Source organism: Macroventuria anomochaeta (assembly GCF_010093625.1).
Source record: "Macroventuria anomochaeta strain CBS 525.71 unplaced genomic scaffold BU25scaffold_1, whole genome shotgun sequence".
In the NCBI taxonomy this organism is placed as follows: Eukaryota; Fungi; Ascomycota; class Dothideomycetes; order Pleosporales; family Didymellaceae; genus Macroventuria; species Macroventuria anomochaeta.
Genome location: NW_022985362.1, coordinates 2,061,301 through 2,087,632, shown reverse-complemented (window position 1 = coordinate 2,087,632; position 26,332 = coordinate 2,061,301). Strand labels below are relative to the sequence as shown.

Below are 26,332 nucleotides of genomic sequence, written 5' to 3'. Positions count from 1 at the left end.
GTTGCGCTCGATGATCTCGAAGCATGAGGACTCGATTGATGAGACGAGCGCGGACGAAGATGCGAGTTCTCCAGTCGTGTTGTGGAGGGTTCCACATGATCGTTGCGTTTGCGGACAATTTGCATATCCTTGAGGCTTCGCATGGAGGTGATAGAGGAGAGAGTGGGTCAATAAGGATGCACTTGCTTACAGCGCGCATGTAGACACGTCCGAATGTATACTTAACCGCACCGATTTTGCACTGCGACATTGGCTGACGATACTGAAGCAGCGTTCCAATTTATCAAAGGAACGGGCCAGCTGTAGGCGTATGTAGCCAGGTGTAAAGCTTCTGAAAAAAGAACATGACAAAGTTTGTAGCAAGTTTCAAGCGCAGCCCCGTTTGAAAGACGTCTCATTCTTCCATGGGATTGCGACGCGTTTTCAAAAGACATCCAGTAACAGTCAGCGCATTCAGGAATCTCCAGAACGAGCCAGGACATAAATTTACCGTTGTTCTCCTTTTGGGCCTATTGAAGGATGGAGCAGTTGTCCAAGTAATAAAGTGGTGACAGACAAGCAGACGAGTACAAACTTTAGGGCAGGACTGCAGCGCCGAACCATGAATTATTAGCGATCTGGTTTTGACGCTCGTGAACTTGGGCACGAGCACTTTGCAAGAACAATCAGGAATCAGACATAGAGTCAGCTTGGTAGAATTTTTTGCTTTCGTATAAAACGCTGAGGAGGTAGGATGATGGAAAGCAAAAGGCCTTTTGTATCTAGATCGCACAGTATCGACACTGACTGCTTCCAAACCATCAGCGCTGAGATATCTCAAAATGGAATTAGAAGTCTGCTAGAAGAACACATCGAGACTGGCGACACTGGTTTGCGGCTCCACTCGTATGCAAATAACTGATTCAACTTCTGGCGGTCATGCCTCTTGACAGATGATGTTTCGATACAGGAAAAGCGAACACATGTAAAAAGCAATCTTTTTTTAGAAGAGAGAGAAGATGAGAAGTCTGCTGTTTGGGTGAGAGACGGGCGAGAAGATGGTCGTGACGACTTTATGAGCTATAATCATGCACGCGTGGTAAGGAGCGACCTTGTACCTCGAAATGCAGCTTCTTGGAACGCGCAAGTTGCGAGAGCAAAACAACCGCATGGTCGACTTTTCGTGTCATCTCGACTGGACTGGTACCAAATCTCTAGCTAGTGCTTTCAACGTTGATACCATCATGCTGTTCAGGTTTCTGGAAAAAGGAAGATGACAGACATATTGGCTTTGCGGTTGAACTTTAGGAGCTGCAAAATGTCGACATCTGGTGGAGGGAAAATAGGAGAAAAAATAGGAGACAATGAATCTTTTGTACCCTAGCCAGGCACCGGTAGTGTAGACAGACGTGACCAGGAGGCAAATGTACACATAACCTCAAGGAGGTTGTATCCAAGACCTTTTGCGGTCTGAATGATATTACAAAGTGGACGTTACCGTAATTTGAGTACTCGAAGGTTTCTTTTCTCACATCAGATTTGGGGGAGCTCTGGTTTTGGCAGACATCGGACTACCCATCCAACTCTTTCAATCCCAGAGACGCTCGACATCTACCTCTTCAACCATGATGTTTGACTTTTCGACAAGCAGACAGCAAGCAGAACACATACGTCTAAGAACATATCCTTCTGAGACAAGCCGAAAGTCCACATGCGGTCCTCGAGCTGATCATCCGGAAGCACTGACTTCGCAACGGAGCGATTGAGAGGAGGCACACACGAAATGCATGCTTGATTTTCTGAGGAATATCGCACTCTGCCGACCCATGCACCAGCCTTGGCCAAACTTTGCGATCATTCGTTGCATGCATTGGGGTTTTTGGAAGCCAGAAATGATTCGTGGCTCTGAACCCTTTGGTGTTTGGAGGCTCGAGACTGACCGTGAGAGTGAGAAATGACAGATGGCGGCAGTAATTACATCCATTAAATGAACCAAATATATCTTGGAGTAGTTTCAATGAACATAGTCTGTACATCCTCGGCCAGGGGACACTCAAACGGAGTATTTTCGGTGTTTTGAAGGCTTCTAGCCTCATATACGCAGTGAGAAGAGACACATGCAACAACGTCTCCGTTTTCGTGCTGTACAGAATTCCCAAGAAAGTCTGTAAACCTTGAAAGAAGAGGCCACGGAAAGAGCAAAGAGACTTAGAACATCCTCTCGCACAACGAGTCCGTAGACATACTCTTCCTCACCATTTTTTCCGAATCCGGACACTTTGTAAGGCCGGCATTTTGTGATGTGAAGAATCGAATACACGAAGAGAGACATACGTATCGCATGTCTCTAGCGAGTGAGGTTTATATACACGAGCCGGCGCAGCTTCAGTCGCCATTGTTGAACTCGGCAACAGCAGAGGAAAGAGACACGCATATCCACTCGCGCAACGGCTGTCAGAATCGTCAACCAACATATGCTCATTCCCTCTAGAATTTTGATCTTCGTTTTCGCAGACGGCAGGAGTATAGGTATCCACTGATAGGCAAAGCGCAGAAGTCCACACAATGGCGGCCAGCTCCCTTCTCAGTTAACAAACGGCGTGGCTGACTTTTAAGAAAGAAGAGGATACAAACATGTCCGGATCGCACGAAGTTTCTCAATTTCGACAACGACCGAAAAGTAGGTCAAGGAAGCGCATACAAGATTCTGGATATGATATACATCATGCGCCGGAAGCCGAAGCAGCAGCCATGACGCATCTTGTCCGGAACTTTCGCGGTGGTTCATACCATGCTCTTGAGTATCTTGAGTATCTTTTCAGCGGCCATACATCACGAGCAGCCAGATGTTCGAAGGAGGAAAGATCAGACATGGAGATTCGCTTACTCGTTTTTGGTGTGAATGGAAGAGAGGAGGTTGTAGAAATCGGCTGGAGAAAAGTTGAAGGATCTACACACACGAACCAGCGCGGCTCCGCTCATACTATACGAATGTATCCGCTTCTGGTGCTGATTCACCAAGTACAGACAGAAGAGATGGAAAAGAGGCATGCGGGACTTCTCCCATGCTTTCGATCACAAACTTGAACTGCAAGACGGAGAACACACATAAAAGTGGATTGCTAGTGCTTCGAAAGCGCCTCCCTCCCATGAATCCGTCGCAAAGCTTTTGACATTTCTGAAAAGTTTCTAAGCTTGGCGTGGCACAAGACAGCGACATATGACTTGTGTGGAATCTGTTGAAGTACTCGCGCGAGCGCACATTCCGCGAACTTGGCCTTCTTTGGAGATCAGGTAGCTGGCAGCTTGGGTTTGGTAACAGGAAGAAACCCGGGCATTGCATCGATGGTACCTACTTTGAATCTGGTCCAAAAAGAAAAGGATGTGTTGTATGTCAGAAGCAAGGGCCGAGGCAGATGGGTTTATATGGGCATGCCGGCGATCACCAGACGCCAGTGCGCCGAGTTGTGCATTCAAAGGTTGGCTGGAATAAGTCGATGCTTCGTAGATGTGGGTATCATATGCTTGGAAGTATACATTCACGCACCTCACGCCTTGTCCGCATCCTCAAGCTTTCCTTCTGCCGTTGTCTGTTCGTCATTACCTTCCCCAGCACTTTCCCCACCCATCTCCAACTCCACCCCAAGCTCATCCAAAAACCTCTCCGCCTTCCCCTTGCTCCTCTTCTCCGCCATAGCCCTCTTCTTCTCCCGAATCATCTCCTTCCGCTTATCAATAGCCTCCTTTCTGTCCTTCCGTACTCTCTCAGTTTCAGCGCGGTCCTTTTCAAGATTCGCCATCTGCTCCCTCCTCCCCTCCTCATCCTTATCAAAATACATAAATCCAGTCCCTCTCGTTCTTGCCTCCGCTCGCCCATCGAAATGCAGCTCCGGCGGCGGCGTGAGCTCCTTGTCGCGCTTGGCGGCTAGCTCAGCCATCTGCTGTGCGATTGTTTCGTCGGGGTTGAAGGCGTTGGTCTGCACCGTGTCGCCGTAGATGATCTGCTCGGGCATGCTGGGGCGCGCGGTGAAGCGGTCTGGTGCATCGTCTGCAAGGGTTCTCTTTCGGCGCTCTTCGCGGACGGCGTCGGCGCGAGTGCCTTTTCGTGTGCGCCCGAACTCATCGATGTATTCAACTTCCTCCTCGTCTGCACTGTCGTCTTCTGAGGAGGAGGATGCGTTGCCTGTGGCCCCGGGGGCTTGGGCGTCGGCCCACTTGCGGTCGAAGTCGACGCCATATTTGTCGTCGATGTCTTCTACATCGCCTCTCTTCAGTGCTGCATACAGGCGCGCCTTCTCTTCCATGCGGCGCTGCGTGCGCTTCCAGGACGCTGCATCTTCGTCCTTCTCGGCACCTGTGCGTCCTCTGTGTTCCTGGGTGGCGAGGTTTGTGTCGTCGAGGTCGGCGAGGGCGCGCTTCTTCACGTTTTTGTTGTGCGTCTTGAAGATGTCGTCTTTCTGCGGGCGCGCGCGGCCTGCGGTTGTGGGTTTGCTGGCATCCGCGGACGAGGACGAGGCTTTGATGAGATTGGAGAGGGTCGAGGAGAAGGCGACAGCACTGCTAGACGAGATATCTCTCCGCTTGCTCCTCGCCGTGTTCTTGGCGCCGTACAGATGCGCGTCTTTGCCGGAGAGGTGGGTGTTGTTGCCAGACATCCTTGGTGTGTTTGCGGAGAACGCGTCGCGCAAGGCAGGGCGATGTCGGAGCATGTGCGTTGCATCATCGCGCTGCTGCCCCGCCAAATCCCACGTCGAAAGACGTGAATCGGCCACCGAGCGGCTCCGCAGCGGCAGTGAGTGTTGAATTGATGACTGAAGCTTCTTAAGAGCTCGATCTTCCTTCACATAAGCTTCACATAGCCAATTGACACCACAGCCACCATGTCTCCTCCCCGCCAAGTCTTCATTGCTGTCATCGGTACGTACACGGTTCTGGAGGCACTCAATTGAGCGCCCATGAAATGTCCCCATGGAACCACTTTACTCGCTGGAGCACCACACTGACGCCTCCCAGGCGCCGGCGGCGTAGGCAAAGCCTTCCTGAACCAACTCACCGGCCTAGCCCAGCGCCTCTCCCAATCGCCCTCCTCGCCCTACTACCTCTCCCTAATCTGGCTCTCCACATCAAAGAAAGCCCTCTACCACTCCGACTACAAGTCCCTCTCGAACTGGGAGTCCGAGCTGCAGGACAACTCCAAGCCCACCCTCCCGCTCCCTGAACTACAAGACTACCTCGTCAAAGCACCTGGCAAGGTCGTCCTGGTCGATAACACGAGCAACCAGGACGTCGCCAACGTCTACCCTGGCTTCCTGAAGAAGGGCATCAGCATCGTGACACCTAACAAGAAAGCCTTCAGCGGCAACTTGCAGCTCTTCAAGGACATCTTCGCCGCGGCGTCAAACGGGTCTGGCGCGGGCGGCTACGTCTTCCACGAGTCCTCCGTTGGCGCAGGTCTGCCCGTGATCTCCACGCTCAAAGACCTCGTCGAGACTGGCGACGAAGTGACCAAGATCGAAGGCGTATTCAGCGGCACCATGAGTTTCCTGTTCAACAGCTTCCAACCCACATCCGGCGGCGGAGGGAAATTCAGCGCCGAGGTGACCAGCGCGAAAGAGAAGGGGTACACAGAGCCCGACGCTCGCGATGACCTCAACGGGTTGGATGTAGCGCGCAAGCTCACCATTTTGGCGCGTCTGGCGGGCCTGAACGTCGAGTCACCGACCTCCTTCCCCGTGCAGTCTCTGATTCCTAAGGAGTTGGAGAGCTGCCAGTCCGGCGACGAGTTCCTCGAGAAGCTGCCACAGTACGATTCGCAGATGGACGACCTGAAGCAGGAAGCCGAGAAAGAGGGCAAGGTCGTGCGCTTTGTGGGAAGTGTTGATGTGCCGAAGAATGCTGTTAAGGTTGGGCTGGAGAAGTTTGACAAGAGCCACCCTATTGCTGCGTTGAAAGGGAGCGATAACATTATTGCATTCTACACCAAGCGTTACGGCGATAACCCATTGATTATTCAGGGTGCTGGTGCTGGAGGCGAGGTCACGGCCATGGGTGTCACAGCGGATCTCGTCAAGGTTTTGCGGTTGCTGCATTAGGACGATGCGGGTGTTGCTGCCAGGGCGGCAGGCTTGTAAGGCATGAAGCAAAAAGTTCTGTGTCAAGCGGAGACGTGCATCTGATCTGTGTGTGAGGATTGGATTCATGAGTGATGCTGAGAAGGGTCGCGGTATTCAAGCCGTCTGAAATGCTGATTGGCAAGAAGAGGAGGAACACTGAGTACGCTTGTCCAGAGGGCCGGAGAAGACATGTTGGTGGTTAGTTATATGTGAGGCTAAGTTCAAGCTCGGTATACCATCTACACCAGCTGTGTATGTCGGGTAACTCTGTAATGCGAGTGCAGACACTGTTGACATTGTGATATACAGATCAGGACAGACAGCCTTCATCGATTGTTGAGGCACGAAACGATACGATCTGGGTAACAACCGTCGTTCCTGTTGTTGTCACTTGTTGGCGAGTTTGTGCGTAAGTTATAGCTTACTGTGCTAGTGTGATAGAATTGTACCTCCTCACAGATTTCGCGATACCTTTAAAGTGCCGCGTTTACCGTCCAATATGCATGCCATATCCAGCTGCATATCCACACTCCAATATGATGTAATGTGCAAGGTCTGGCCAGCATTTGAGCGTTGACCCACACGCGGTCCGGTGTAGATCCACAGCGTGAGGTCTGGGGATTGTGGCTAGTGAGGAGGTTGCTGACGTGGCTGGGCTATTGATATGCACAGGTGTGGCTCTCACTGCAGGGCCAAGATACGAAGTAAGATGTCGTGAGGAGGGGCATGTGTGCCGAGTTCCGTAGGGTCCGTAGTGGATGAGTGGTCGTTGAAGCTGGCGAGCAGTCTTATCGCGAGAGTAAGGTCTCGAACTATGTTCCAAAAGACTGTTATTTCTACTGTCGTTGCGGATCAGAATTGAGAGATGCCTAAGTCAGGAGAATTGCGAAGCTTGAGATAATCCTCCCGCATCTGACACATGCTTGACACATGCGAAGGATGCGATGACTTGCCTTCCTGCATTCCATTCTGATATTTCGGCACTCTACACTCAAACCCACCTCTGATAGTCTCGATTCTCTCGCTATCTCTTGTACTCAGCACATGACTAGCCTCGCCTGCTTTGCTGGCTCCAGTACACAGTACGACAACGTGTCCAGCACATGGTTCCCCAGTTTCAGGACCCTCGGCCCCTAAACACTGTTTTGAGGGTGTGAGGACCATGGCTCCGGAACCGCGTTGGTCTTGGAAGAGTTACACAGATCTGGGCAATCTCCATCGTGACGGGAGCGCCCTAGGTCAAGAGACGCGCTTCCGAGGCCAGGCTACTTGGCTTCGCTTGATCTCGTCCACATGCTGTCGACTTGGGTAGCTGTCCGCGTGACGATAGCGACAAGTGGTGGTGAAGTGGGTTAATAGAGCGGGGTGAAGCTCATTCACTGCTTGGCGACTCTTGGCGAATATGCTTGGCGATAGCGGAGTAATTGTATGAATGGGTTAGCGTGGGTGACCAAGCGAGACATTGCATGATGGCGTCGAGGCTGTGCAGGTTTGTCGACTTGGGCTGCATGAGAGGGCAAGCCATCGTAACGTCGTGCGCGTACTTGCGCATGAAGTTATCGTTATAATGGTGATTGAGATGACATGGTAGGGTGATTGTGAGGTTACTGCCAGCTGATGTTCGTGTGATGTGTAACAACGTTGTCTTACAAAAGTGAGTAATGATAGCATGTTTGATCGAGCCAGCTCGTGTCTGGGAGTTATTCAGAGGTGTGCTTCCTGTTTTAGTCCGCTGTTGTGCGCTGAGAGTCACGATAGGGCATGGCTGAGGTGCATGCGTGGTCGCAGAAGTAGTCTTACCAAGCGCCGAAATGATACACTGAGTTCTGTGGCGATTGCGATTCATGGCGTCTGTGTCGCAAAAGGCCCATGCTGCAAGGGATGTTAAGGGTGTATCCTTCAGGTATGTTGCTTTTTCAAACGGCTGAGTTTGGGCTGCAATGCTGGTGCGTGCACATCCAGGATGCTCAGGAGAACGACAGAGCTCAGGTTGCAGGACTGTTCGCAGATGAATGATCGCCCGTGAGAGATTGTTGCAGCGGCAGGTGAACGAATCCTGTGATAGACACGGGTTCATGTCGAGAAGGAAGGTGCAGTCGGCCCACGAGATAATGACTTCATCCGAAAATGTGACCGCTGAGTGGCTGTCTCGGACCCGTCTTCGCATGTCAAGCGATCAGCATGGTTCTCCCGTGCAGAATTTTTCGGTATGCCGACAGCTCTCTCGCTACCGAGATTGGTATATGCAGCCTTGATATTGACCACGTTGTTCAGGCAGAGGATCCCTGAAATGCCGTCAAGTGCTGCAGCGCAGTCCGCAATGTGCGCCCGCGGCCTGCGGACGTGCGAGGATGGCATAGAGAAACATGTTTGATGGAAGGTTCGGCATTATTTTCTAGCTGCATTCCACCCTCTCAGAGGCGCAGCTGCGACGGTGTGTGCTCGAGTCAATTTGGCACTTCGGGGGCGTGGGGAAAGATCCCCGGCAGCAGTCGCCCTGTTCGAATCGCCTGGCAAAGTAGCAACCCTGGCCGCACGCAGATTGCAGCTCTCTTCAGTCGTCAGAGCGCCGCCGCTGTGTCAGGAAGATAGGTTTGTTTGTTGCACAGGGGCACCGATGAAAGGACACGGGCGCCGTTGTCGCCTGATACAAACGATCGTCTGCCAATGAGCTGCACCACGTTCGCTCAGCGGAAGGGCGCCCAGGTCGCGATCACGAACAGAACAAACAGCGATCCGGGAGCGGTGAGACGTGTACGTTTCGTTTCTCTGCGTGAAGACGGATGCGTGTCCCAGAAGACTGGCACGGATCTGCTCAGGGGAGTGAAGGGGCTTGTCACTAAATGTCGCCAACTTTTTGGTGCGCCGTTAGTCTGAGTTCCGTGTGCGTCCCGGCGCCGCGCGATGGGGATGCTGATGAATGAATGCATGTCTAAACCGCGTTAGGGAACTGTGTGGTCAAAGTCATGGCACGCGTGGCTGTTAGAGACTATCAATCTCCTCTCCGCTCGCGCTAGACCTGCTTCCCATGTCAGGACTGCTGTGACGCTTTGCAGCCCAGCGCGGTGGTGCATATTAAATAAAGACTGCCTGCTGTGCAACCACTGTCTGTCCAGCTCACGACTCCTCGTCACACGATTTCAGCGCCCTTGCACTAGATAAGGCTGACCTCACCATCACCTGTAGCGCCTACCTGTTTATCTGCAATTCTATTTGACTGCCTCCGCTGCTCATCATCGTGTAAGCCTGCCATCACCAAGACGCCAATAGCTATCACCAATCGTCATCCTTCCACCAACTTCCGCCCTCCGCCGTTTTATAAGGAAACCTTATTCCGCCGAATCACACTGGTCCGTGATTCCCACCGTCGCGCTACAGAAGCTCTCCCCGCTCCCCGTCAACTTGGAAAGGCAAGGGACCTCCTTCTTCCAGTCTATCAGCTTCCATCCCTTGGCATACCGCAAACAATCACTGGGCAAGGTCCTGCATTCATAAGTGCAAGCCTGCCGTCTGTTGTCAAATCGCTCAACTCTGGTCGACTGTACTCGACCATCACCCCGCTCACTTACATATTAGTGTGGCTGTGAAGACTAGCAACTAGTCTATCCCAGAGATCGTCGTCACTACTTGGCCTTTGTCTTGTGACAGCTGCCATCAAATTGGTCAATCAGAAAATCCCTCAAACATAAACCAGCCATACATAGACACCACGTCTTCCATCACGACGCCGCCTCTACTCCAAGGAACAACACCTCGCAAACGCATCTACATCGACATCACCTGAACCATCACCATGTGCGTCACAGAACTTTGCGTCACCAACCAGGCTTGCCAGCACCGCTGGTACCATCTCGTTCGACCGTGTGCTCAATCCACAGATCTGGCTACTTGCAGCAAGAAGCTGGGTATCTCTGGTTGGGAAGTCAAGGTCGACCACTGCCCCTACTGTCAAGGCCATGCAACCAGCTCCGAATACCGTCTGATCGGTAATGGCCCAGCTCCTCCTGTGGGCTCTCTCTCTGGTCTCGCACGCGCACACTCAACAAGTCTGCACGCAGCTCGCCGCGACGAGCGCCTACAACTCATCACATCCAGGAGCGACAGTGTCACCAGTATCGGCAGCAAGAGCAGCATAGTCACAGCAGCCTCCGAGAAGAACCGCGCCATGAACGCAAGACTCGACTCGTATTTCTTCCCATCCGAGAGCTCTCTAGTCCCGTCATTTCCCAGGTCAGTCCGCGAAACTGGTGATGAGAGCTTTACCGAAAGCTCCAGCGACACATCAAGCAACGATCAGGCCAGCCTACGACACCAGTCCATGTCCAACGAGCCCTACAGAGTCAGCATGCTATCGCGCATCGGTCGCAAGACCAAGCGCTTCTCAATGTTCAAGTGAGCATCCACCAAGAGTTAAACACCTCCAGCCACGTCATGCTCTTTGCACAGCCTGCGCCCAGCAACCGTCGTTTGGTTAACATTGAGGCTTACCATCATTGCGGGCCTAGACCGCCTCCACTCGACTGCGAAACCCAGCGGGACCGGCAGCCGGGCTCCGCGGCTCTGTAAACGAAAACGAATATCCAGATTTCGGTCCGATCTCGTGAGACATCATCACGAAAGCATCATCGATACCGAACACCTTCTCAGCTCACATCACACCATTCTTCAGCATAACGGCATTCTCCACTTCTACCATGTTCTTACTACGTTCATTGTCGCCTAGCACGCTGTGGATGCGTTTGCTTTTCTTCAGATACCCACCTTGTTTGGCTTCGCGCAGTCACATGCAATGTTAGCTTCATCTCTATTTCGGCGTTTTCACAAAAGAACAAGGGCAACAGTCACAGTCACATCCAATATTGGGCCGCGACAACAAGGGCGACCTGCTTGTCTCGCATGTTTTCCGGAACAACGTTTCCGCTCTTGATTTAGAATTACGTTCGAGCGGTTCTTAGGGTGTTCTTTGCGGATGCGCACGGCCGCGTTGGGCTGCAACAGGTTTGTTGTTACAAACTTTCTGTACGTGCAGCCATGTGCGCACAACCTTCAGCACAGGCGTTTACGAACAGCGTTATGGCCATGAGTCGATCATCTGCAAAAGTCGGTGCACGGCGCATACCTTGATATCCATAGCAATACATTTTCCCACACGAACACTCCACTACTCCCTTGCAAATGCACATTTTCCCACCGCTTACTCCACTTTCGATCCTCCACAGTACTAGACACCATCGCACACCGCCATCTGCGTGTACTTGTCGCCTCGAGGCGGACGTTAGTCGTGATCCACTCATACTCGCTAGTTCCACCTCGTGATGCAGCAGCGTGCACGGTTTATCTTCGCCAAGATATGCCGGCATGCGTTCCGCTCCGCTCTGGTAAGGGTGCTCATTAGTAGCTGCCAGAGTCGGTGTGAAAGATGATCACGTGGGCTCGCGTGCGAGCGTGCCAACCGAGGTGCGAGGTTATCTGGCTTGCTCGTTGCTCTTGCTTGCACATGCTGCGCAGCATTTCCCACAGATGCTGATAGGAGAATGTAGGCTAGATTGTGAGTACGAGCGACGCGAGTAGCCTTTGCACCGCAAGCAACATAGCTCCCCTACACTACCAACCTCGGCTCCCAACTTCCTTCCGCCCATCCACGATCCCTCCAGCACAAACACCACCGAAGTCCAAACAAGCACACCAAGTAGAGCTTATGCCCTCATGTACGCCCTCGGCGACTTGTCCATCCGTCGCGACGGCGCGCAAAGGGGCGACGTAAGTACCACAACGACATTTGCGCAAGCACAGGGCGGAGATTCCCGCAAGCCAAAACGTCTGAGTAGGCAGCACAGCCACGTCACGCATACCAGCAGCGTGGGTGGAATGCACACAAGCGTCGGATCGTCATGGGAATGCGCGTGCAAAGGGGCGATCAAGCTTCACTTTGCAACCTTGGTGAAGCTTGATGATGTGCACAGATATACATAAGGCACGTTCCGTCGTGGTGTGCATATCTGATCGTCGGTTCACGGCGAGGGGGTGAAGTTGGTACTGATGCTCGTGATCGAGACCAACATCTGAGCAACGACACTCAAGCTTCGCCTTGCAATCTTTGGTGAAGCTCGTTGGCAGCTGCCGTACCACTAGTCGTCGCACTGACGGTGCACGAGCGCGAATATAATGTAGACTGATCAACAAGGTTTGAGGAGCCATGATACATGCGCGCGAGCGGGCTGATCAAGCATCACCAAGCTCCCAAAGCTCAGCATGTCATGTCTTGTGTGATCTGATGAGCGCAGCGTTGGGACGCTGATCGATATATCGACGGCTTTCTCCAGCTCGTCGATCGACATGGTCTAGGCACCGGCGATCAGTATCAGCGTGTAATTTAGATTGAAGGGAGAGACACAAGCTTTGCATTGGTGCGTCAAGCTCGGAGAGATTCGAGCTTGTTTGTTAAAGTGTGAAATGTGCCACATCACTGGGGCTGCTGTGTGAGTGATCGACAAGGGGGGAGAGTAAGGTTTGATGATGTCTATGTTTTGGTGCTTAGGCACAGCTTATCCTCGACGCCCCTCTCAATCATCTTTCTTTTGCGTTTCTGAGAACACCCGCAAGCCTGGAGGCCCTCTACCAGATTTCAGGCTGGGTCAAGTAGCGATAACTTTCTTGCTAGATCAGACCTCACCCAATGTCCCTTCTCGTCAAGATCCTGGCTCTCATGATCTCTCTTCCTGTAACATCATTGGCCTAATGCGCAGGTGTTCCTCTGGGTGCATACCTCGTAGGCGGGCATTGTTATACTCCGTCCTTTGTATGAGGCAGGCTCCTCTTTGGAGGTAGTACCAGTAACGAAGGTGAGAAAGAGTTGACACAGCTGAACCATTAAAGAGGTAAGAGCAGCACATCTCCTTCCTTACTGATTTACGCATATGTGATTTCTCAGCAAGGAAGGGAGTGCCACCCCCTTGCTCAGCAACATGGACCATCGGCGGCGAAAAAGAATCTTAGATACAACAGCTCAACTAATTTACATCGACATCGATGTACGTGTATGTGCCTTGCTAGGCTCTGCTACAACATCGCGACCATAATGTGGTCTAGGTCTACTTCTTCTTCCCACCTTGATAAGTGATATCATACTGAAAGAAGCTATCCCATATACTCCCCCTCCTCGCGCCAGCTGGCTGTTTCACCGGGCTCGTCGCCGCACTTCCAGTTCTTGTATCCGACTGACTTCCAACTCGTTGTTTGGCAGGTGATGCGTTTGGTGATCGCATTGCGGCACTGCTGCTCAATGGATTCGACGACCCAGGCATAGGGATGTGATCGGGGCGCTGCTGTCGAGCTTGAGGTATGTCCTGCACAGAGTCAGCGTGATGTCAGTACACAAGGGGAGCTTAGATTTACCACATCAGCAAGTCTAAGGTCCCCAGAGCTGGTCTTGCCGCACATTTATACCGTTCTTCTCTCTCTCCGCACCAGCAGTGTTCGTCGATGTTTCGCGCAGGTGGCTCGGTCCATGTGTTGCGGCTGGGCTAGCGCCTCGTGTTGCTGCGTTTGAGTTGGCTCCGGATTCGATGGCTTCAGAGGATGTGAGTCGTTCGGCGGAAGGCCGCGCGCCGACAATAGGTATGCTCTTCTTGCTGGTGCCGCTGCTGCGGCGGCTGTCAAGGGATTTGCCGAGCTGGATGGCTGGGTCGGTGGACGACTTCTTCTTCGTGCGTTGCATCTCTGCCTGACCGGTCACCAGGCTGCTGGTCACGGTCGTTACGCTCTTGATGCCGGGGGTGCCTGGTGCCATGGGCTTCTCTTCGGTTGCGTCGAGGAGGTACCAGCGTAGACCGTCAGAAAGCTCGAAAGGATTGTCGTCTTCGATTGAGACTGCGTTGCTGGATGCAATGGAACGCCCGTCGAGGGAAGCTCGTGGCCTGTCTAAAGTTTTTGAGAGATCCACAACGCGCTCCTCGACCTTGGAGATTCGAGCAACCAGCCACTCCTTGCCATGTAGGCGGTGGGAGTCCTGTTCGCGAAGGAAGAAATGCGGTGCACCAACGTTGAAAGCTGCCCAAGGACGGTGCGCATTGTTGCGAGTTGGTAAGAACAGTGCGAGGTCACCCTCTTTGAAAGAACGATATGCTATCTTCTCGTGGCTATCGGCCTGGAAGCGATGCGACTTGTCTCGGTAGGCGCGTGCTTCCTTCTGCCACTTCCTAGCTGTGTGCTCCATGTCCCGCATGCGTTTGGCGACAGCCTCGCCGAACGTCTCCATATTGAAGAGATCCAGCTTACTGATGAGCTCCTTGTAGCGTTGATCTTCTTCATCAGCACTAGCCGAGTCGGTCCACTGTAGGAATGAAAGGTCGCCGTTGTCTTCGAGGAAGCGCTTCAGTGGTGTGGGTGATGCAGCTGTGGTACTGCGGCCGAGGTCGCCGGTGGTGCCTGTCATGACAGCACTATTGCTCATCTTGGAAGCACGTTGGAGGACCATCTCGCCATTCTCGTGAGTGATGATGAAGCCCAGTGCCTCCAGCAAGCGAACAAGACGCTCATGCTGAGTGTAGAGGCGCTGACTGAGCTCCCTTGCACGACCCAAGCGTTGCTGAGAACGAGACGTATCGAACTCTTCATACTTGAGCACCTTCTTGCTGAGTCGCATAATTTCCACATCGAGACTGTTCGAGTGCGAGTTCTGCTCGGCCAACTCGACCTGTAGGCGTCCAACTTTTGCTTCCTCTTCCTCCACCCGCTTTCGCAAAGCCTCGGAGCCGGTCTCGCCTTCTGCAAATTTCGCACGTAGATCGTGAAGGTGCCCACGTTCTTCATCAAGCTCGGCATTTATCGAAGCTGCCTTCGCTTTCTCAATATCGAGCTGCTCGCGAGCGGATGCCAGGTCTTGTTCGTGCTTGCTGATTTGAGCGTTGAGGGTCTGCTCTTGCTCCTGAGCTCGGTTGCGCGTGTTCTCGTTCTCTGATTTTGCCATCGCGACTGCCTCCTCCAGCCCCTTCTGGTGATTGAATGAGCGACTAGCCAGTTCTTCGAGTTGCGCTAGCAGCGCAGAGTGGTCATCCGGCACGTCAGTGCTCGGTGCGAGGTGTCCGAATACTGTCTTGAGAGACTCGAATTGATCGGTACGAGCCGCCTCGTGATCGTCCAGTTTAGCTTGGAGATCCGTGAGCTTTTCGCTCACCTGCATAAGCTGTTCATTCGCCTGCGCAACTTGCTCAGAAGCTTTGTTCTGGATCCTCTCGAGCTCAGCTGCCAGTTCGTGCACTCTGGTATCAATCTCGCTCCTCGCATTGTCGCGGCTTCCAAGAATGCGATCTAGCTCATCTTCGGCTTCCTCAATCTTGGTCTTATGGGCTTGAATTTCCTCCTCGAGTGAGCGCCGCTCATCACCAAACTCCTTCTGCTGAGCTTTCATGTTCTCCATGATGTTCTCTTTCGTGGATACGGCTTCCTCCACCTGCCGTCGTAATTCGACCTCGGTATCCTTCTGGGCCTGCGCTTCTTTCTCAAGCTTAGTGCGAGCTTCCTTCTCGGTCGCGAGCTGCTGTTCAAGTCGGACAATGCGACGCTTGTCTACATCGCCCTGAGCAGACAGCCGTCGTGAGGATATGGAAGATCGTCGAGAGAGCTCTTCGTAAGGCTTGGGAGAAGCGGTTTCGATTGTAGGCGTTGACGGATCTCCTGGACTTTGAAACCCCGGCGGTGGCGCTCCAGCTCCACCTATCGAAAGCCTGCTGTTCTGGTTCGAGCGATGCAGTAAGTCTTCGAGCCTTCGTACGCGGCTCTTGTTTGCTTTCAGCTCGTCGTCGAGCTTTGCATTAGCCTCCCTCAGCACGCGTAGCTCATCGTCGCCTCGTACCATGAGCTGTGATCCTTTGCCGAATGCAGGCTCGTGAACGCTGCCCATCTTGAAGTTCTTCGCTCGCTTGATCTGCTGCTTTGTCGGCCGGTCAAGGTCTTTCATAGCTTGGGCAAGTGCTTCAGCTTCAGAGCTTTGTCCTTCCAGCCCCTGCAATATCTGAAGATACTGCTTCAGGTCGTCCCTAGCAACCTCTGGCCAGATGTTCTTCTCAGGCTGCACGTTCATCTCAAAACCCAGCGCGCCACCTTGTACGGCTTCGACATTGACAACGTCTGCGATGGGTTTGAGCCATCTCTTGCGGCGCCGCTCTTCTTCCTCTTGAAATGTCGCCATCTCTTCAGCTAGCGAAGATGTGTCCTTCTGTACCCTCTCGGCCCACTCGCGTCTTCGGACAGCCTCGACCAGCAGGGTGCCGTAAATATAAGGAAGACGGCCAACAAGAGAGATTAGCTCGAACGCTGCGACTCCCTCCTGCGGTATGCTAATCGATTCGAGCTCTGCGTTCAGGCCCGAAATGACTGATTCGATGTTCGCAATGCCCTGCATGCTCTCCACCGAGTTTCTGACCGCGGTGTTCTTCTGCTCTACAGCTCTTCGTACGAGATCGCTCATCTCAACCCTGTATTCGCTTATCGCCGGTAAGAAGTTTCGTGTATGTAACAAAGCCATCTTCGACACCTGAGCTACCGACTTAGAGTCGTTGGTGAGGCCCATGACATGCTCGTAGTCCGACTCGACTTTCTTTGCGACTGCATCGATCTCGTTGTACAAGCGCACAGGCTCCTCCGAGTCGTCCACGAGTGACCGACTTTGACTTTGTCCCACAGCGCTCAGCAGCTCATTGTACTCAGCCCCGATCTGCTCCAGCTGCGTATTCATGCCGGCCATGCGCTTGCCAAACGAGTCTCGTACTCGCTTGCTTGTGCCTGTAGCCTTCTTGACAGCCTCGACGTCTAGGAATTCCTGCAGTGATGCGTTCCGATTTGGGGAAGCCTTGCGCGACGCCTGCGCAGCCTGAGGTGATCGCAGCTCTCTTGCCAGAAATCGCACGAACTCGACCTTCGCAGGTATCGAGCCTAGTTGTCCATAGTCGGCATCGAGGCGCTTCAGGTTGTCGCTCGCCTCCTTCTCCACGCCGTCAAACCACTCCTTTGCTGCCTGGTACTTCTGCTCTAGCCCACGAATGTGTGAATCATGGTTTCCTACAGCGACCAGTGTTCCTTTCTCTATTGTGGCTTGTTCGGAGAAGTGCTTCGAGGCTGTGAGGGACATAGCGTGGGACTGCTCGAGGACAGCGAAGGCCCAGTCGCGGCGGGCTTGAAATAGCGACCGCCATGATTGCATATCGGTATTATCCGCAAGGAACTTCGGCGGTTCTTCAGGCGTGAAGACATCTGGGAGCGGTGTGGATGGAATGGTGCGTTGGGATCCGTTCGATAGCTCGCGGCTGTATACGAAGATGTCTTTCTCAGTGAGCAGTGCCTGAAGCTTGACATGCTTGCCGGCGGGCGTCAGTAGTATTTGGAGCTCCGGCGGTATTTCCGTAGCTCTTGCGATCCAGTGCTTGAGCGCATCGACAGACCCAAATGCTACGGGATCAGCGTCGAAGCGCTGGCCCGTATGTGCTACAGCGATCTGCAGCGACATTCAGCGAACCCGCCTGCTGCTTCAGGCAAATCATGCAGCAGGTGTGCGAGAAGAGGTGAGAGCTTACGCTCGTACTGCGACGAAGTGATGCCAAGCAGGTTGCCGCAGGGATTCGGCGCACGGCCGGCGACAATGCATCATTCACGCGCCCGATAACTGATAGTCACATGTGCCATCGAGGTCACTCACTTGAGTATACCACCTTTCGAAATCGCGATAAGGATGGCGAACAAAGGCGATAGTGTTATGGCGGATGTCGCTGTGAAGTCACAAGATGCTGGCGATATCAGCGATCTCGTGCAAACAAACCACAGCGACGCGTTCGCGTTCACCGAGTCCGAGAAGCTAGCCCTCGAGCTCTACGACCAACTGCGAGAGCTGGAGCTGCAACAGAGCTTGCTGCGGGCACAAGAAGCAGGTACGCCCTGTTGTTGCACAGTCTTTCTTGTCCCGTAGCTAACACAATTGCAGCTCATGTGGCTGACGTCTCAATGCTCTCAGATGACGATTTGCAAGAGCAGCTGATCGTAGCCGAGCGCGAGGCTATGGAAGCAAAAGCAGAGTACGAGTTGCGCAACAAGATCACCCACAATGTTCTTGTCACAGATCCTGTACTCAAGGCTGTTCACGGGGGTGAAGAGACTGACTTTACCGAGAAGTGAGTGATGGTTACAAAAGGTGCACACCTGTCCTGACAGTATACAGACGCCTCCTGCCTTTGATCACCGAAAATGATATCATTGCTATGGTGCAAGGCCGTCTCGCCTCTAAGCTTGCCTCGTCCACACACGCCTTGGTGACAGCAGAGCAGGCAAACATTGTTGCAAATCAAAAGAACCGAGGATTGGCCAAGACGATGCTGGCTTTGGCAGATGCCATGAAATCGCAGTCAGCTGAGGACATCGAGGACCCAAAGTTACGTGATCAGATCAAGGCGGTCGAGAAGGACCTGAAGGATTCAAGGAGAAGAATGAAGACGCTCAAAGGCATTCTCTCAGCAATGATCGTTGGCAGTGGCATCAACTGGGCGGCGGATGAAAGCTTAATCGAGCTGGTCTTGGATGATGAGGATGATTGAACACCTCTGCGCCTAGAGAGAGGTTGTAGGACTTGTATGAGCAGGGGCTTTTGCAGAAGCCTTCCACATCACCTCGCACAGCTTGCTGTTGCGGCTACGGCACGTATAGCGCGTTCTTTGGCTGCGAGGTGAGGATATGCGACGCCGTTAGCTACATCCTTCCAGCGATGCAACAGCATACGCAGCAGCGACTCCTGCCGAGTTGTATACACCAAAAGAGGCACAAGAGGTTGATGGAAAGCTACACGAAAGAGGTACGGAGAGGGTGTGGGAGAAGAGCAAGCCTCGGTATGACGTAGTTTGTTGATAGTGACTGGCCTGATGGAGCGAGGAGGCGGTAGAAAGCTTGAAGTCGACATGTTTGATCCTTAGTCACAGTGCAAGAAAGGGTGTTTCTCCGTTACAATGTTTTGATATCGAATCGATGGACTTGGCAGCTTCTTGTGTTTATTATCGAATCCCGAGGTCACCATGAGGCAGGGTGGAGCGTGACGCAAGACGCAACGCACCTGCTTCAACGGCTGCGGCGCAGATCATGAGCTCACCACAACAGCTTGCATCGCGATTTTATATCAGATTCAGGACAGCAAAAACAACGCCCGCCAAACAGATTGAAGAGTGTAAAGTGTTATCAACCGTCTGGAGACCTCACAAGTAGCTCAGGAACGTGATGGTTCCAGATCTCGCCCAAGCTTCCAAGTCACGGGCGCCTCGCAGCGAGACAGCCAGCCGTTTGTTGCTGGAAGCGGACCAGGCGCATGAAATTCGGGTCATGAAGCAACGGCAATGCCGCAAAAGACCACTTGCTGCGGGGTTAGGGAGTCAAGCTGACGGCCGGGCCAGCCTCCAAGCGGCTTCTGAAGAACATCGAAGATTACAGGCAACCCTTTCGGTCGGCGCGCGCAGGTGGGCTAGGTGTGTGAGCGAGTAACATCAACCAGGCAACAACCAAAGTGATATCAAGGGCGGCTTTGCGCAGCATTGTCCAGTCGCAGCACGTATTGACTGTAGCGCGCAATTTCACTGCTCGAAACCGGCAGGCAAGGTTGGGAGGGCGACCGGCCGCGCCCAAGTTGTACGTCGCCTTTGCACAGATGCTGAATGCTTGCAGAGCTAGTTGAAGTGACAAACGATAATACATTTGCGCAGAAAATACTTGCTGGAATGCTGGAGATGGTCAGAAACAGGTGATTGCCTCTGGAAGATTCGCCGATATTGTTTGCAGCCCGTGTGGTGCTGCGAAGCACCCGGTGTTGTTAGGAGGGGCTTGCGGTGCGGGCGCGCCTGCCATAACATCAGTTCGCTTACATAACGCCTCTTGGCGGCAGCTACGGTTTTGGGGGAGCGCTGGGTGCCCGCCCTCATACTGTGTGAGCGCTCCCTCCCATACAAATCCTCTCCATACAAACTGCTTCCACTGCAGAACACGACTTTGGTGAGTCTCGCTTGCAGTATATCATACCAACTTGATACCCAACACAACCACACACCTCTATACTATTTTATGCGCGTTTACTGGCCTCGATTCGCGTCTCCAGAGGTCTTCCTGCCTTCATTTCTGCGCATTTCGAGCGTCATCGCGTTCCAATTCCTGTTCATCACGTCGCGCTGCACAGCAACAACACGCATACTGACCACGGTGCAGACTTTAGTCACCCCATTGAATTCTACCGATCCCAAACCCTTCAGTAAGTTCCTGCAGCTTTCATCATCGCAAAATCGCGCATTCTCGCGATGCTTCGCGGTGTTTTGCGACCGCGTCACTGCACGCGCCGCAAGATGCTGCTGGACACATGTCCCTCATGTACTCCCACCACCACCAACGTCGGTACTGGTGATTCCCCTATCATTCACCTCGTCTTTGCGCTATTCAAATGACGCGGTTATCTGTTCACCTGCGCGTTTCATCAACTTCGTCAACAACCACCCGCTGACAGCTCGTATAGACAGTTCAAACAACCAACATGCCTAAGGGGAAGGTAACCCGCGGCAAGGGCAAGGCCTCCAAGGCCGACTCTGGCAAGAAGAAGAGGGGTATGCACATCACGTGCACTCACGATTCTGCGCCTTTGTTGACAAGTGATAGACCCCAACGCACCCAAGCGCGGTCTCTCCGCCTACATGTTCTTCGCCAACGAGCAGCGCGACAAGGTCCGTGAGGACAACCCCGGCATCAAGTTCGGTAAGTGGTTGTCTTTCAACGCAAGTCATGCACCCTTTAACAAACCACAGGTGAGGTCGGCAAGATGCTTGGTGAGAAGTGGAAGGCTCTCTCCGAGAAGCAGCGTGCGCCTTACGAGGCTAAGGCTGCTACCGACAAGAAGCGTTACGAAGAAGAGAAGGCTGCTTACCAGGTAAGTCACGCGTGTCTGTACCACATGAACTTGTTAACAATATATCACAGGCCCAGGACGAGGAGGAGGAAGAGGAGTCCGAGTAGAAGTTTACTTCACTCGCCCTCATTCCCAGTCTAATATGCACTCACAAGTGCTTCGTCTTTCTGCACTCTTGGTTGGCGGTATGGTGTCACGGGCGGCTTCAGGATCAGTTCATTCACATGGTTCATCTTAATGGTTCTATGCGGAAGCAAAGCTAGCGATCTGGTTCATTTCGACGGACTGCCGCAGTACAGCTTCTCCAAGGTAGACATGGCTTCGGCATTCGTCTATGATGTATGGCGTTCTCTCACCGTCGAGGGCACGGAAGGCGTCACGAAGCTCATGATCTTTGTACAATAGTCAACTGCAGTTTCATCACCTTTGCTACAATCTTTTGCTGCTATGTCAATGATGTGTGCTCATAATCACAAAGTAGTTTTGAAGAAATAGACCTTTCGATGTTTGATGGTACGGAAGACGCGATTTGAATGCGTCTGCGTAGCGCTACTCATGCCGGTCCCAGCCCTTCCATCTTGATGTGCGGCGATCCTCTCTCACTGCTTTTGATTGAAGATTCGATATATGCAAATCAGGAGAGCATGGACATAAAAGCCTTTCGATCGCCCACAGGGTTTACAGAAGTATATCTACGGAAGGTAATCTTCAACTCTGCGTAGCAGGTAGCAAGTCGAAGATGCACCTCCGAGCATCGATGCCTGTCTCCAGTTCAATCAAGAGAGATTACACGGTATCAGCTTCTACATATCTTGAAACTGCGAGACTTCATACTACCAAAGAGGTGTTGGAGCTGAATCATATTATTCGGAGTATGCATTACGGAAGACAACCGCCTATGTCCAATGTTCTGCCTGACACACGCCCTGTTCGAGATTTCGTCCTCGAAGTTATCGCGCAACCTCACACTTCTCATCTCGTTTATAATTCATTGGATCATGAGCCTGTTTGGTGAGTGGGATCGCGTCCAAATGCAGCTCTTGTAATCTCGTTATTTTCACTCCTTAAGTACTTCGTCAGTGGCGTTGGATGAAGGAAGGGGCTCCAATGGAGGCGGTGAGTACGCCCGAATCTTGCATCATCGCCACGTTCTCGACCGAACTTCGGATCGATAGCGGGACTCACGAGCTACGATGAGGCCTTTGTATCACTTAGAAGCGCGGAGTCTGCTTGGATATCTTTTTGTCACACTATATTATTGATATAATTTGAGATATCTTAATAATCAAAAACCTAAAGCATCCGTTGTGCAGTGGTTAGCATATCTGCTTCCCATGAATGGTGAAAGCAGGGGGTCGCGGGTTCGAACCCCGCCGGATGCAGGCTTGTTTTTGCTGTATCCATAGCTGAATGTGCTTTTTTTGTTGCAGGTTAGGATGTAATGTTGGCGTCGTGATGCATGTGAGCTAGCTCCGATTGCGGCAATGCCGAGGATGCTCGGAACTATTATTCTCACAGTACCTACAAACAGACATATAGCAATGTCGATAAACACTGTTGGTGAATTGCTTTTTGAGCTTCGGTGCTGAGGATTTTGTGATAGGCCAATTGTAGCGTGTATGCGAGACGACGACGAGATATGTCTGAGGCAGCGGAGTCCAACTCTCAATCTGATCGTGACTCCTTCTAGCTCGAGAGGACGAACAACAGAGAGCACGCGTATAACCCGTGGATGAAGTGAAACACGTGGAATGATCCGGATCTTCAGAGCAAGAGAGTATTTGGGGTAGCAACATGGAACTTGTCCTTCAGGCTCTACGGCACAAGACATGTTGGGGAATATCAGTGCTATGCTACGACGGCTGCCATGGGTACTCCCAGACCTCAGGCCGAGCTGCAGCCCTTTACGTACTCGTCTTGCATCATGTGCTGACTGACATATGTCCACAATGCTCACACTATCCTCTTCCAACAGCTCTGCCAGTATCATTCCCTCTGTAACACCACCATCAACCCCATCATCCCCAGCATGACCTGCTTCAACCACGGGTGCTCGCTCAGCAGGATCGTGACGTATCCGACGAAGGGAATGAAGCCGACGACGCTGCCGATCACGTCTTCTTTGCGGTTCAGGAAGGACTGCCCCTGTGCGTAGAGCTCGGTGTCGTCCGCAAGGTTATTGTCGCCCTTTGTAAGCAGACGGAGGGGCGTTTTGCTGGGATCATGTCAGCTTCAGCTCATAGTTTTCTCCACATTAATGCGAGGCGCTTTTGGTCTCTCGTAAATTGTTCCCATGCAATTGCACATCTCTCACAGTCTCACTACCTCTTCATCTTGCAAACAGCGCAATAGAAAGCTGTACTTACTTTCCACCATATCTCCTCACCACTCTGTGCACAATCGGGATGTCCTTGCCCTTGACATTGTACACCACAATCTCCCCAACCTGTGTATCCAACCCCCTGTTCCACAAGAACAGCAGATCTCCTCTCTGGAACGCGGGTTCCATGGACCCTGACAAGACGACAACGATGGGTGAAGGTGAGTCGCTGACAACGGAGAGCCCTTTCCAGAGCATAAAAGCTGTCGAGAGTACGAGCGCGAAGTTCAGGACTTGGGCGGCGAGTTGCCGGGGCTGCATGCCGGCGACACCTAGCATGGCTGCGGTTTCGATTGGTTGTGAAGGTAGAAGGTTTGTGGTGTGCTGTGCGTGTACGGGCGGTGAAGGAGCGGATTTGAGGCGCAGATCGATGCGCGACCGCTCGGCTGGACTACTGTGCGCGGGGAAAGTTTGGTGGTGTTGTGTTAAGCTCTTATTGCTTGTCGTGGAGAGCTTATTGCCAGATGTCCTAAGGTTATTTGATTGGCTGCTTATCGATAGTCAATCCCCGACGTACTCCGCTCCTCCTGCTCGAGCGCAATCCGTCTCCTTACAACACACCTCGACAAGACGCCCAGATCATAGTAAAAGGTGCCGTAGACGTCGAGATGGAAATATCGTGTCATTGTTTGGCTCAAAGTATGGGATTAGCGCCGGCTTCTCTCACCTAGCACGCGACCATGCTTCAACGACCTTTACCTTGACTTGAACCTCAGATACCGTCAAGTATATAAACTCAAGGGTTGCTTCATTGCCTCTGAACTCTCTTTCCCTTCTCCCTCGTTCTCGTTGCCTCGTCTTGGAGTTTGAGCATCCATTCACACTATTGATACAAGCCTTGGGAACTCGAACCTTCACTATCTCAATCGAAAAGAGCCAGCATCCTGTGCTACATCTATCGCCTTGTCCACCATACACCCATCCGAACAGCAACTACGCAAGTGAAGTCTTCTTGATGCTGGCGCAATCAACATCGATTCGCAGGGTGTTAAGCTGCATACCTGGTACCGTGATCCTCTATCGGGAATCTGGATCTAGTCTCCCCTTGTGGCCCTCAATCTACCTCACAGATGACGTCCCGCCGAAGGCGTTCCTACAAACCCGACCCTCCGGCTTTTACAGTGTTGTGCTGAAGCTAGCCAGAGTTCTAGATGCAGGGCAATTGTAAGTCTAACAACATCACACGGGGCACAGCGCTAATTGAGGTAGGCGATGGGCGCAAACATCGGAAATGAATCACTTCAATCCCTTCGCTGCCGACGACAACACCAAACGGTCCACACCTGGCCTTGAGGATGCCTACACTGTCGCACTCGAGGCGCTCGAGGCTGGACTTGATCTGAACCATTGGAAGGGAATCCTGACCACGAGCCAAGATCAGGACGTGATCAGCATCAATAGTGATGATGACAATTTGGACGATGATCCACAGATGCGTCTCGCAATCAAGATGGGTATTGTGGTAGATGTTCGTTCAGCAGAGGCTCCGTATCGAACAAAGCCCCCAGCGGTCCGAATAAGGCGCTGCAATGCTGGGCCTGACTTGTCGTCACCACGTGCAGCAAATGTTGCGCCACACTCTTACGACAGCGAACTGTCGTCGCCTGTTCGAAGACACTTTCAACGACCCTCGAGATTGCCCACCCCTACGCCTTCGCCTCCAAGCAAGACCGAGATCTTCAACATCTCCTCGCAGTGGTCAAAGCGCTCGAGCCCGCCTTCACCGGCATATTCGGATGATGACTTACCCTCGCCTTCGCGAAGGAGAAAGCTGACCGGCAGTTCCGAAATATCAAGGCGAGTCGATCCTTTCCAGTTATCTTCACAATCATCGCAGAGCACACCTTCGCCAACTTTCGTTCTCTCAGACGAGGATGATCTGCCATCGCCTCCTCGCCTAAGGAAATCAAGTACTGCAACCGGACTCAAACCATCAAGATATATTCCGCAACAGTCAGCCTCCAGGTCCAAGAAAGTAGCCCAATCAGTTCTATCTGCCAAACGAGTATTCTTGCGCAATGGGTTGAGCGCTTCTGTTTCTGCAATGCCTGATGCCGATGTTATCGAAGAAGATCTGTAAGCTCGTTTTTTCGATTCAAGTTTTTTAAAGACTGATGTGTTTCAGCGACGAGAGTAGTCAGTTTGTACAGGTGTTTGTCGGGCCCGAGGTTGATCCAGCCACTGATACCAACATCGATCCCCAGCGCCGAAGGCACAAACTGCAGCTTCTCAAGCATTACATCTGGGAACGTCCCTACTTTCGAGATGCCCTATCAGGAAGGAATTACTTCGAACCCACTGGAGACAACACCTGGGAGCTTGTGCACCCTCGTCTTGTGGACATCTCATCTGAGGACTTTAGAATGGTCGCAGAATTTCTATTGGACGGCGACTTCGGCATCAGGGATCCAGAAGATGAGGAGCAGGTTGCAGAGACTTTCGCCGAATGCATGTCAGCATGGAAGACTGCGGAGCTCCTGAGCATGGATGATCTGCTTGAGCACATTGTCGACAAGATTCGGGCAGCCCGACCTTGGTGGGACATGTGGAACGTTATGGCCTTCGCGTGCTCGATTTACGAAAGCGATATTACGCTGCAGGCTCACAAAGATATGAAGGCCATGCTCTCAGAATCCATTGCAGAGCTGTATGATATTTACATCGAAGACGATCATCTTAGGAGCCAGTTCTTGGCTCGCCTCAAACAGCTTCCACAGTTGAGAAGGGACGTCCACGCAGAGATTGTAGCGCAGGTCGATCGACGCTTGCAACCGCAAGATGAGGAGGTGGAGAACGACATGGATTTGTACAACTGATAAGTTGACACCATTGACCGGTCCGGATGCCAGAATGCACGCTCACCAGCCTGCGGAAGGCGAAGCTACGTTTGCTCGCAAGAAGAAGGGGTAGAGCAAGGCGCCTGGCGATTTCTACATTGGGAACATG

The 26,332-nt window shown here is 52.5% G+C and overlaps 10 protein-coding genes and 1 non-coding gene across 11 annotated transcripts; 7 read left to right on the top strand and 4 right to left on the bottom strand.

Moving 5' to 3' along the window:
* Positions 1-3,489: 3,489 nt before the first annotated feature.
* Positions 3,490-4,849, bottom strand: BU25DRAFT_405776 (uncharacterized protein). Its single transcript, XM_033699864.1, has one exon. It carries the CDS (start codon positions 4,632-4,634, stop codon positions 3,528-3,530), a length of 1,107 nt encoding a protein of 368 aa, XP_033568136.1. The 5' UTR covers positions 4,635-4,849; the 3' UTR covers positions 3,490-3,527.
* A 10-nt stretch (positions 4,850-4,859) lies between these two features.
* Positions 4,860-6,444, top strand: BU25DRAFT_465176 (uncharacterized protein; the record flags this gene model as incomplete). Its single annotated transcript, XM_033700147.1, has 2 exons — positions 4,860-4,896; positions 4,993-6,444. The coding sequence occupies 2 exons, from the start codon at positions 4,860-4,862 to the stop codon at positions 6,069-6,071; spliced, it is 1,116 nt and encodes a 371-aa protein (XP_033568135.1). The 3' UTR covers positions 6,072-6,444.
* A 500-nt stretch (positions 6,445-6,944) lies between these two features.
* BU25DRAFT_444549 (uncharacterized protein) lies at positions 6,945-8,432 on the bottom strand (the record flags this gene model as incomplete). Its single annotated transcript, XM_033700048.1, has 2 exons — positions 7,743-8,432; positions 6,945-7,276 (listed from the first exon to the last, which is right to left on the bottom strand). Exons 1-2 carry the CDS (start codon positions 8,257-8,259, stop codon positions 6,945-6,947), a joined length of 849 nt encoding a protein of 282 aa, XP_033568134.1. The 5' UTR covers positions 8,260-8,432.
* A 1,021-nt stretch (positions 8,433-9,453) lies between these two features.
* BU25DRAFT_16067 (uncharacterized protein) lies at positions 9,454-10,819 on the top strand. Its single transcript, XM_033699427.1, has one exon. The coding sequence runs from the start codon at positions 9,886-9,888 to the stop codon at positions 10,486-10,488; it is 603 nt and encodes a 200-aa protein (XP_033568133.1). The 5' UTR covers positions 9,454-9,885; the 3' UTR covers positions 10,489-10,819.
* Positions 10,820-13,210: 2,391 nt separating this feature from the next.
* On the bottom strand, positions 13,211-17,743 carry BU25DRAFT_15806 (uncharacterized protein). The gene has a single exon (XM_033699426.1). The coding sequence runs from the start codon at positions 17,593-17,595 to the stop codon at positions 13,501-13,503; it is 4,095 nt and encodes a 1,364-aa protein (XP_033568132.1). The 5' UTR covers positions 17,596-17,743; the 3' UTR covers positions 13,211-13,500.
* Positions 17,744-17,817: 74 nt separating this feature from the next.
* BU25DRAFT_427344 (uncharacterized protein) lies at positions 17,818-18,673 on the top strand (the record flags this gene model as incomplete). The annotated part of the gene is made up of 3 exons (XM_033699976.1): positions 17,818-18,013; positions 18,097-18,253; positions 18,301-18,673. The coding sequence occupies 3 exons, from the start codon at positions 17,818-17,820 to the stop codon at positions 18,671-18,673; spliced, it is 726 nt and encodes a 241-aa protein (XP_033568131.1).
* Positions 18,674-20,619: 1,946 nt separating this feature from the next.
* On the top strand, positions 20,620-21,438 carry BU25DRAFT_405765 (uncharacterized protein). The gene is made up of 4 exons (XM_033699863.1): positions 20,620-20,707; positions 20,760-20,855; positions 20,906-21,027; positions 21,078-21,438. The coding sequence occupies exons 1-4, from the start codon at positions 20,638-20,640 to the stop codon at positions 21,111-21,113; spliced, it is 324 nt and encodes a 107-aa protein (XP_033568130.1). The 5' UTR covers positions 20,620-20,637; the 3' UTR covers positions 21,114-21,438.
* An 866-nt stretch (positions 21,439-22,304) lies between these two features.
* On the top strand, positions 22,305-22,388 carry BU25DRAFT_t5. Its single transcript has one exon. It is a non-coding gene; the product is annotated as a tRNA-Gly (tRNA).
* Positions 22,389-22,789: 401 nt separating this feature from the next.
* On the bottom strand, positions 22,790-23,819 carry BU25DRAFT_436256 (signal peptidase complex catalytic subunit sec11). The gene is made up of 2 exons (XM_033700011.1): positions 23,373-23,819; positions 22,790-23,221 (listed from the first exon to the last, which is right to left on the bottom strand). The coding sequence occupies exons 1-2, from the start codon at positions 23,663-23,665 to the stop codon at positions 22,993-22,995; spliced, it is 522 nt and encodes a 173-aa protein (XP_033568129.1). The 5' UTR covers positions 23,666-23,819; the 3' UTR covers positions 22,790-22,992.
* Positions 23,820-24,297: 478 nt separating this feature from the next.
* Positions 24,298-25,466, top strand: BU25DRAFT_465158 (uncharacterized protein; the record flags this gene model as incomplete). The annotated part of the gene is made up of 2 exons (XM_033700146.1): positions 24,298-24,550; positions 24,596-25,466. Exons 1-2 carry the CDS (start codon positions 24,342-24,344, stop codon positions 25,464-25,466), a joined length of 1,080 nt encoding a protein of 359 aa, XP_033568128.1. The 5' UTR covers positions 24,298-24,341.
* Positions 25,467-25,500: 34 nt separating this feature from the next.
* On the top strand, positions 25,501-26,202 carry BU25DRAFT_381815 (uncharacterized protein; the record flags this gene model as incomplete). Its single annotated transcript, XM_033699684.1, has 1 exon — positions 25,501-26,202. The coding sequence occupies one exon, from the start codon at positions 25,501-25,503 to the stop codon at positions 26,200-26,202; it is 702 nt and encodes a 233-aa protein (XP_033568127.1).
* Positions 26,203-26,332: the final 130 nt, after the last annotated feature.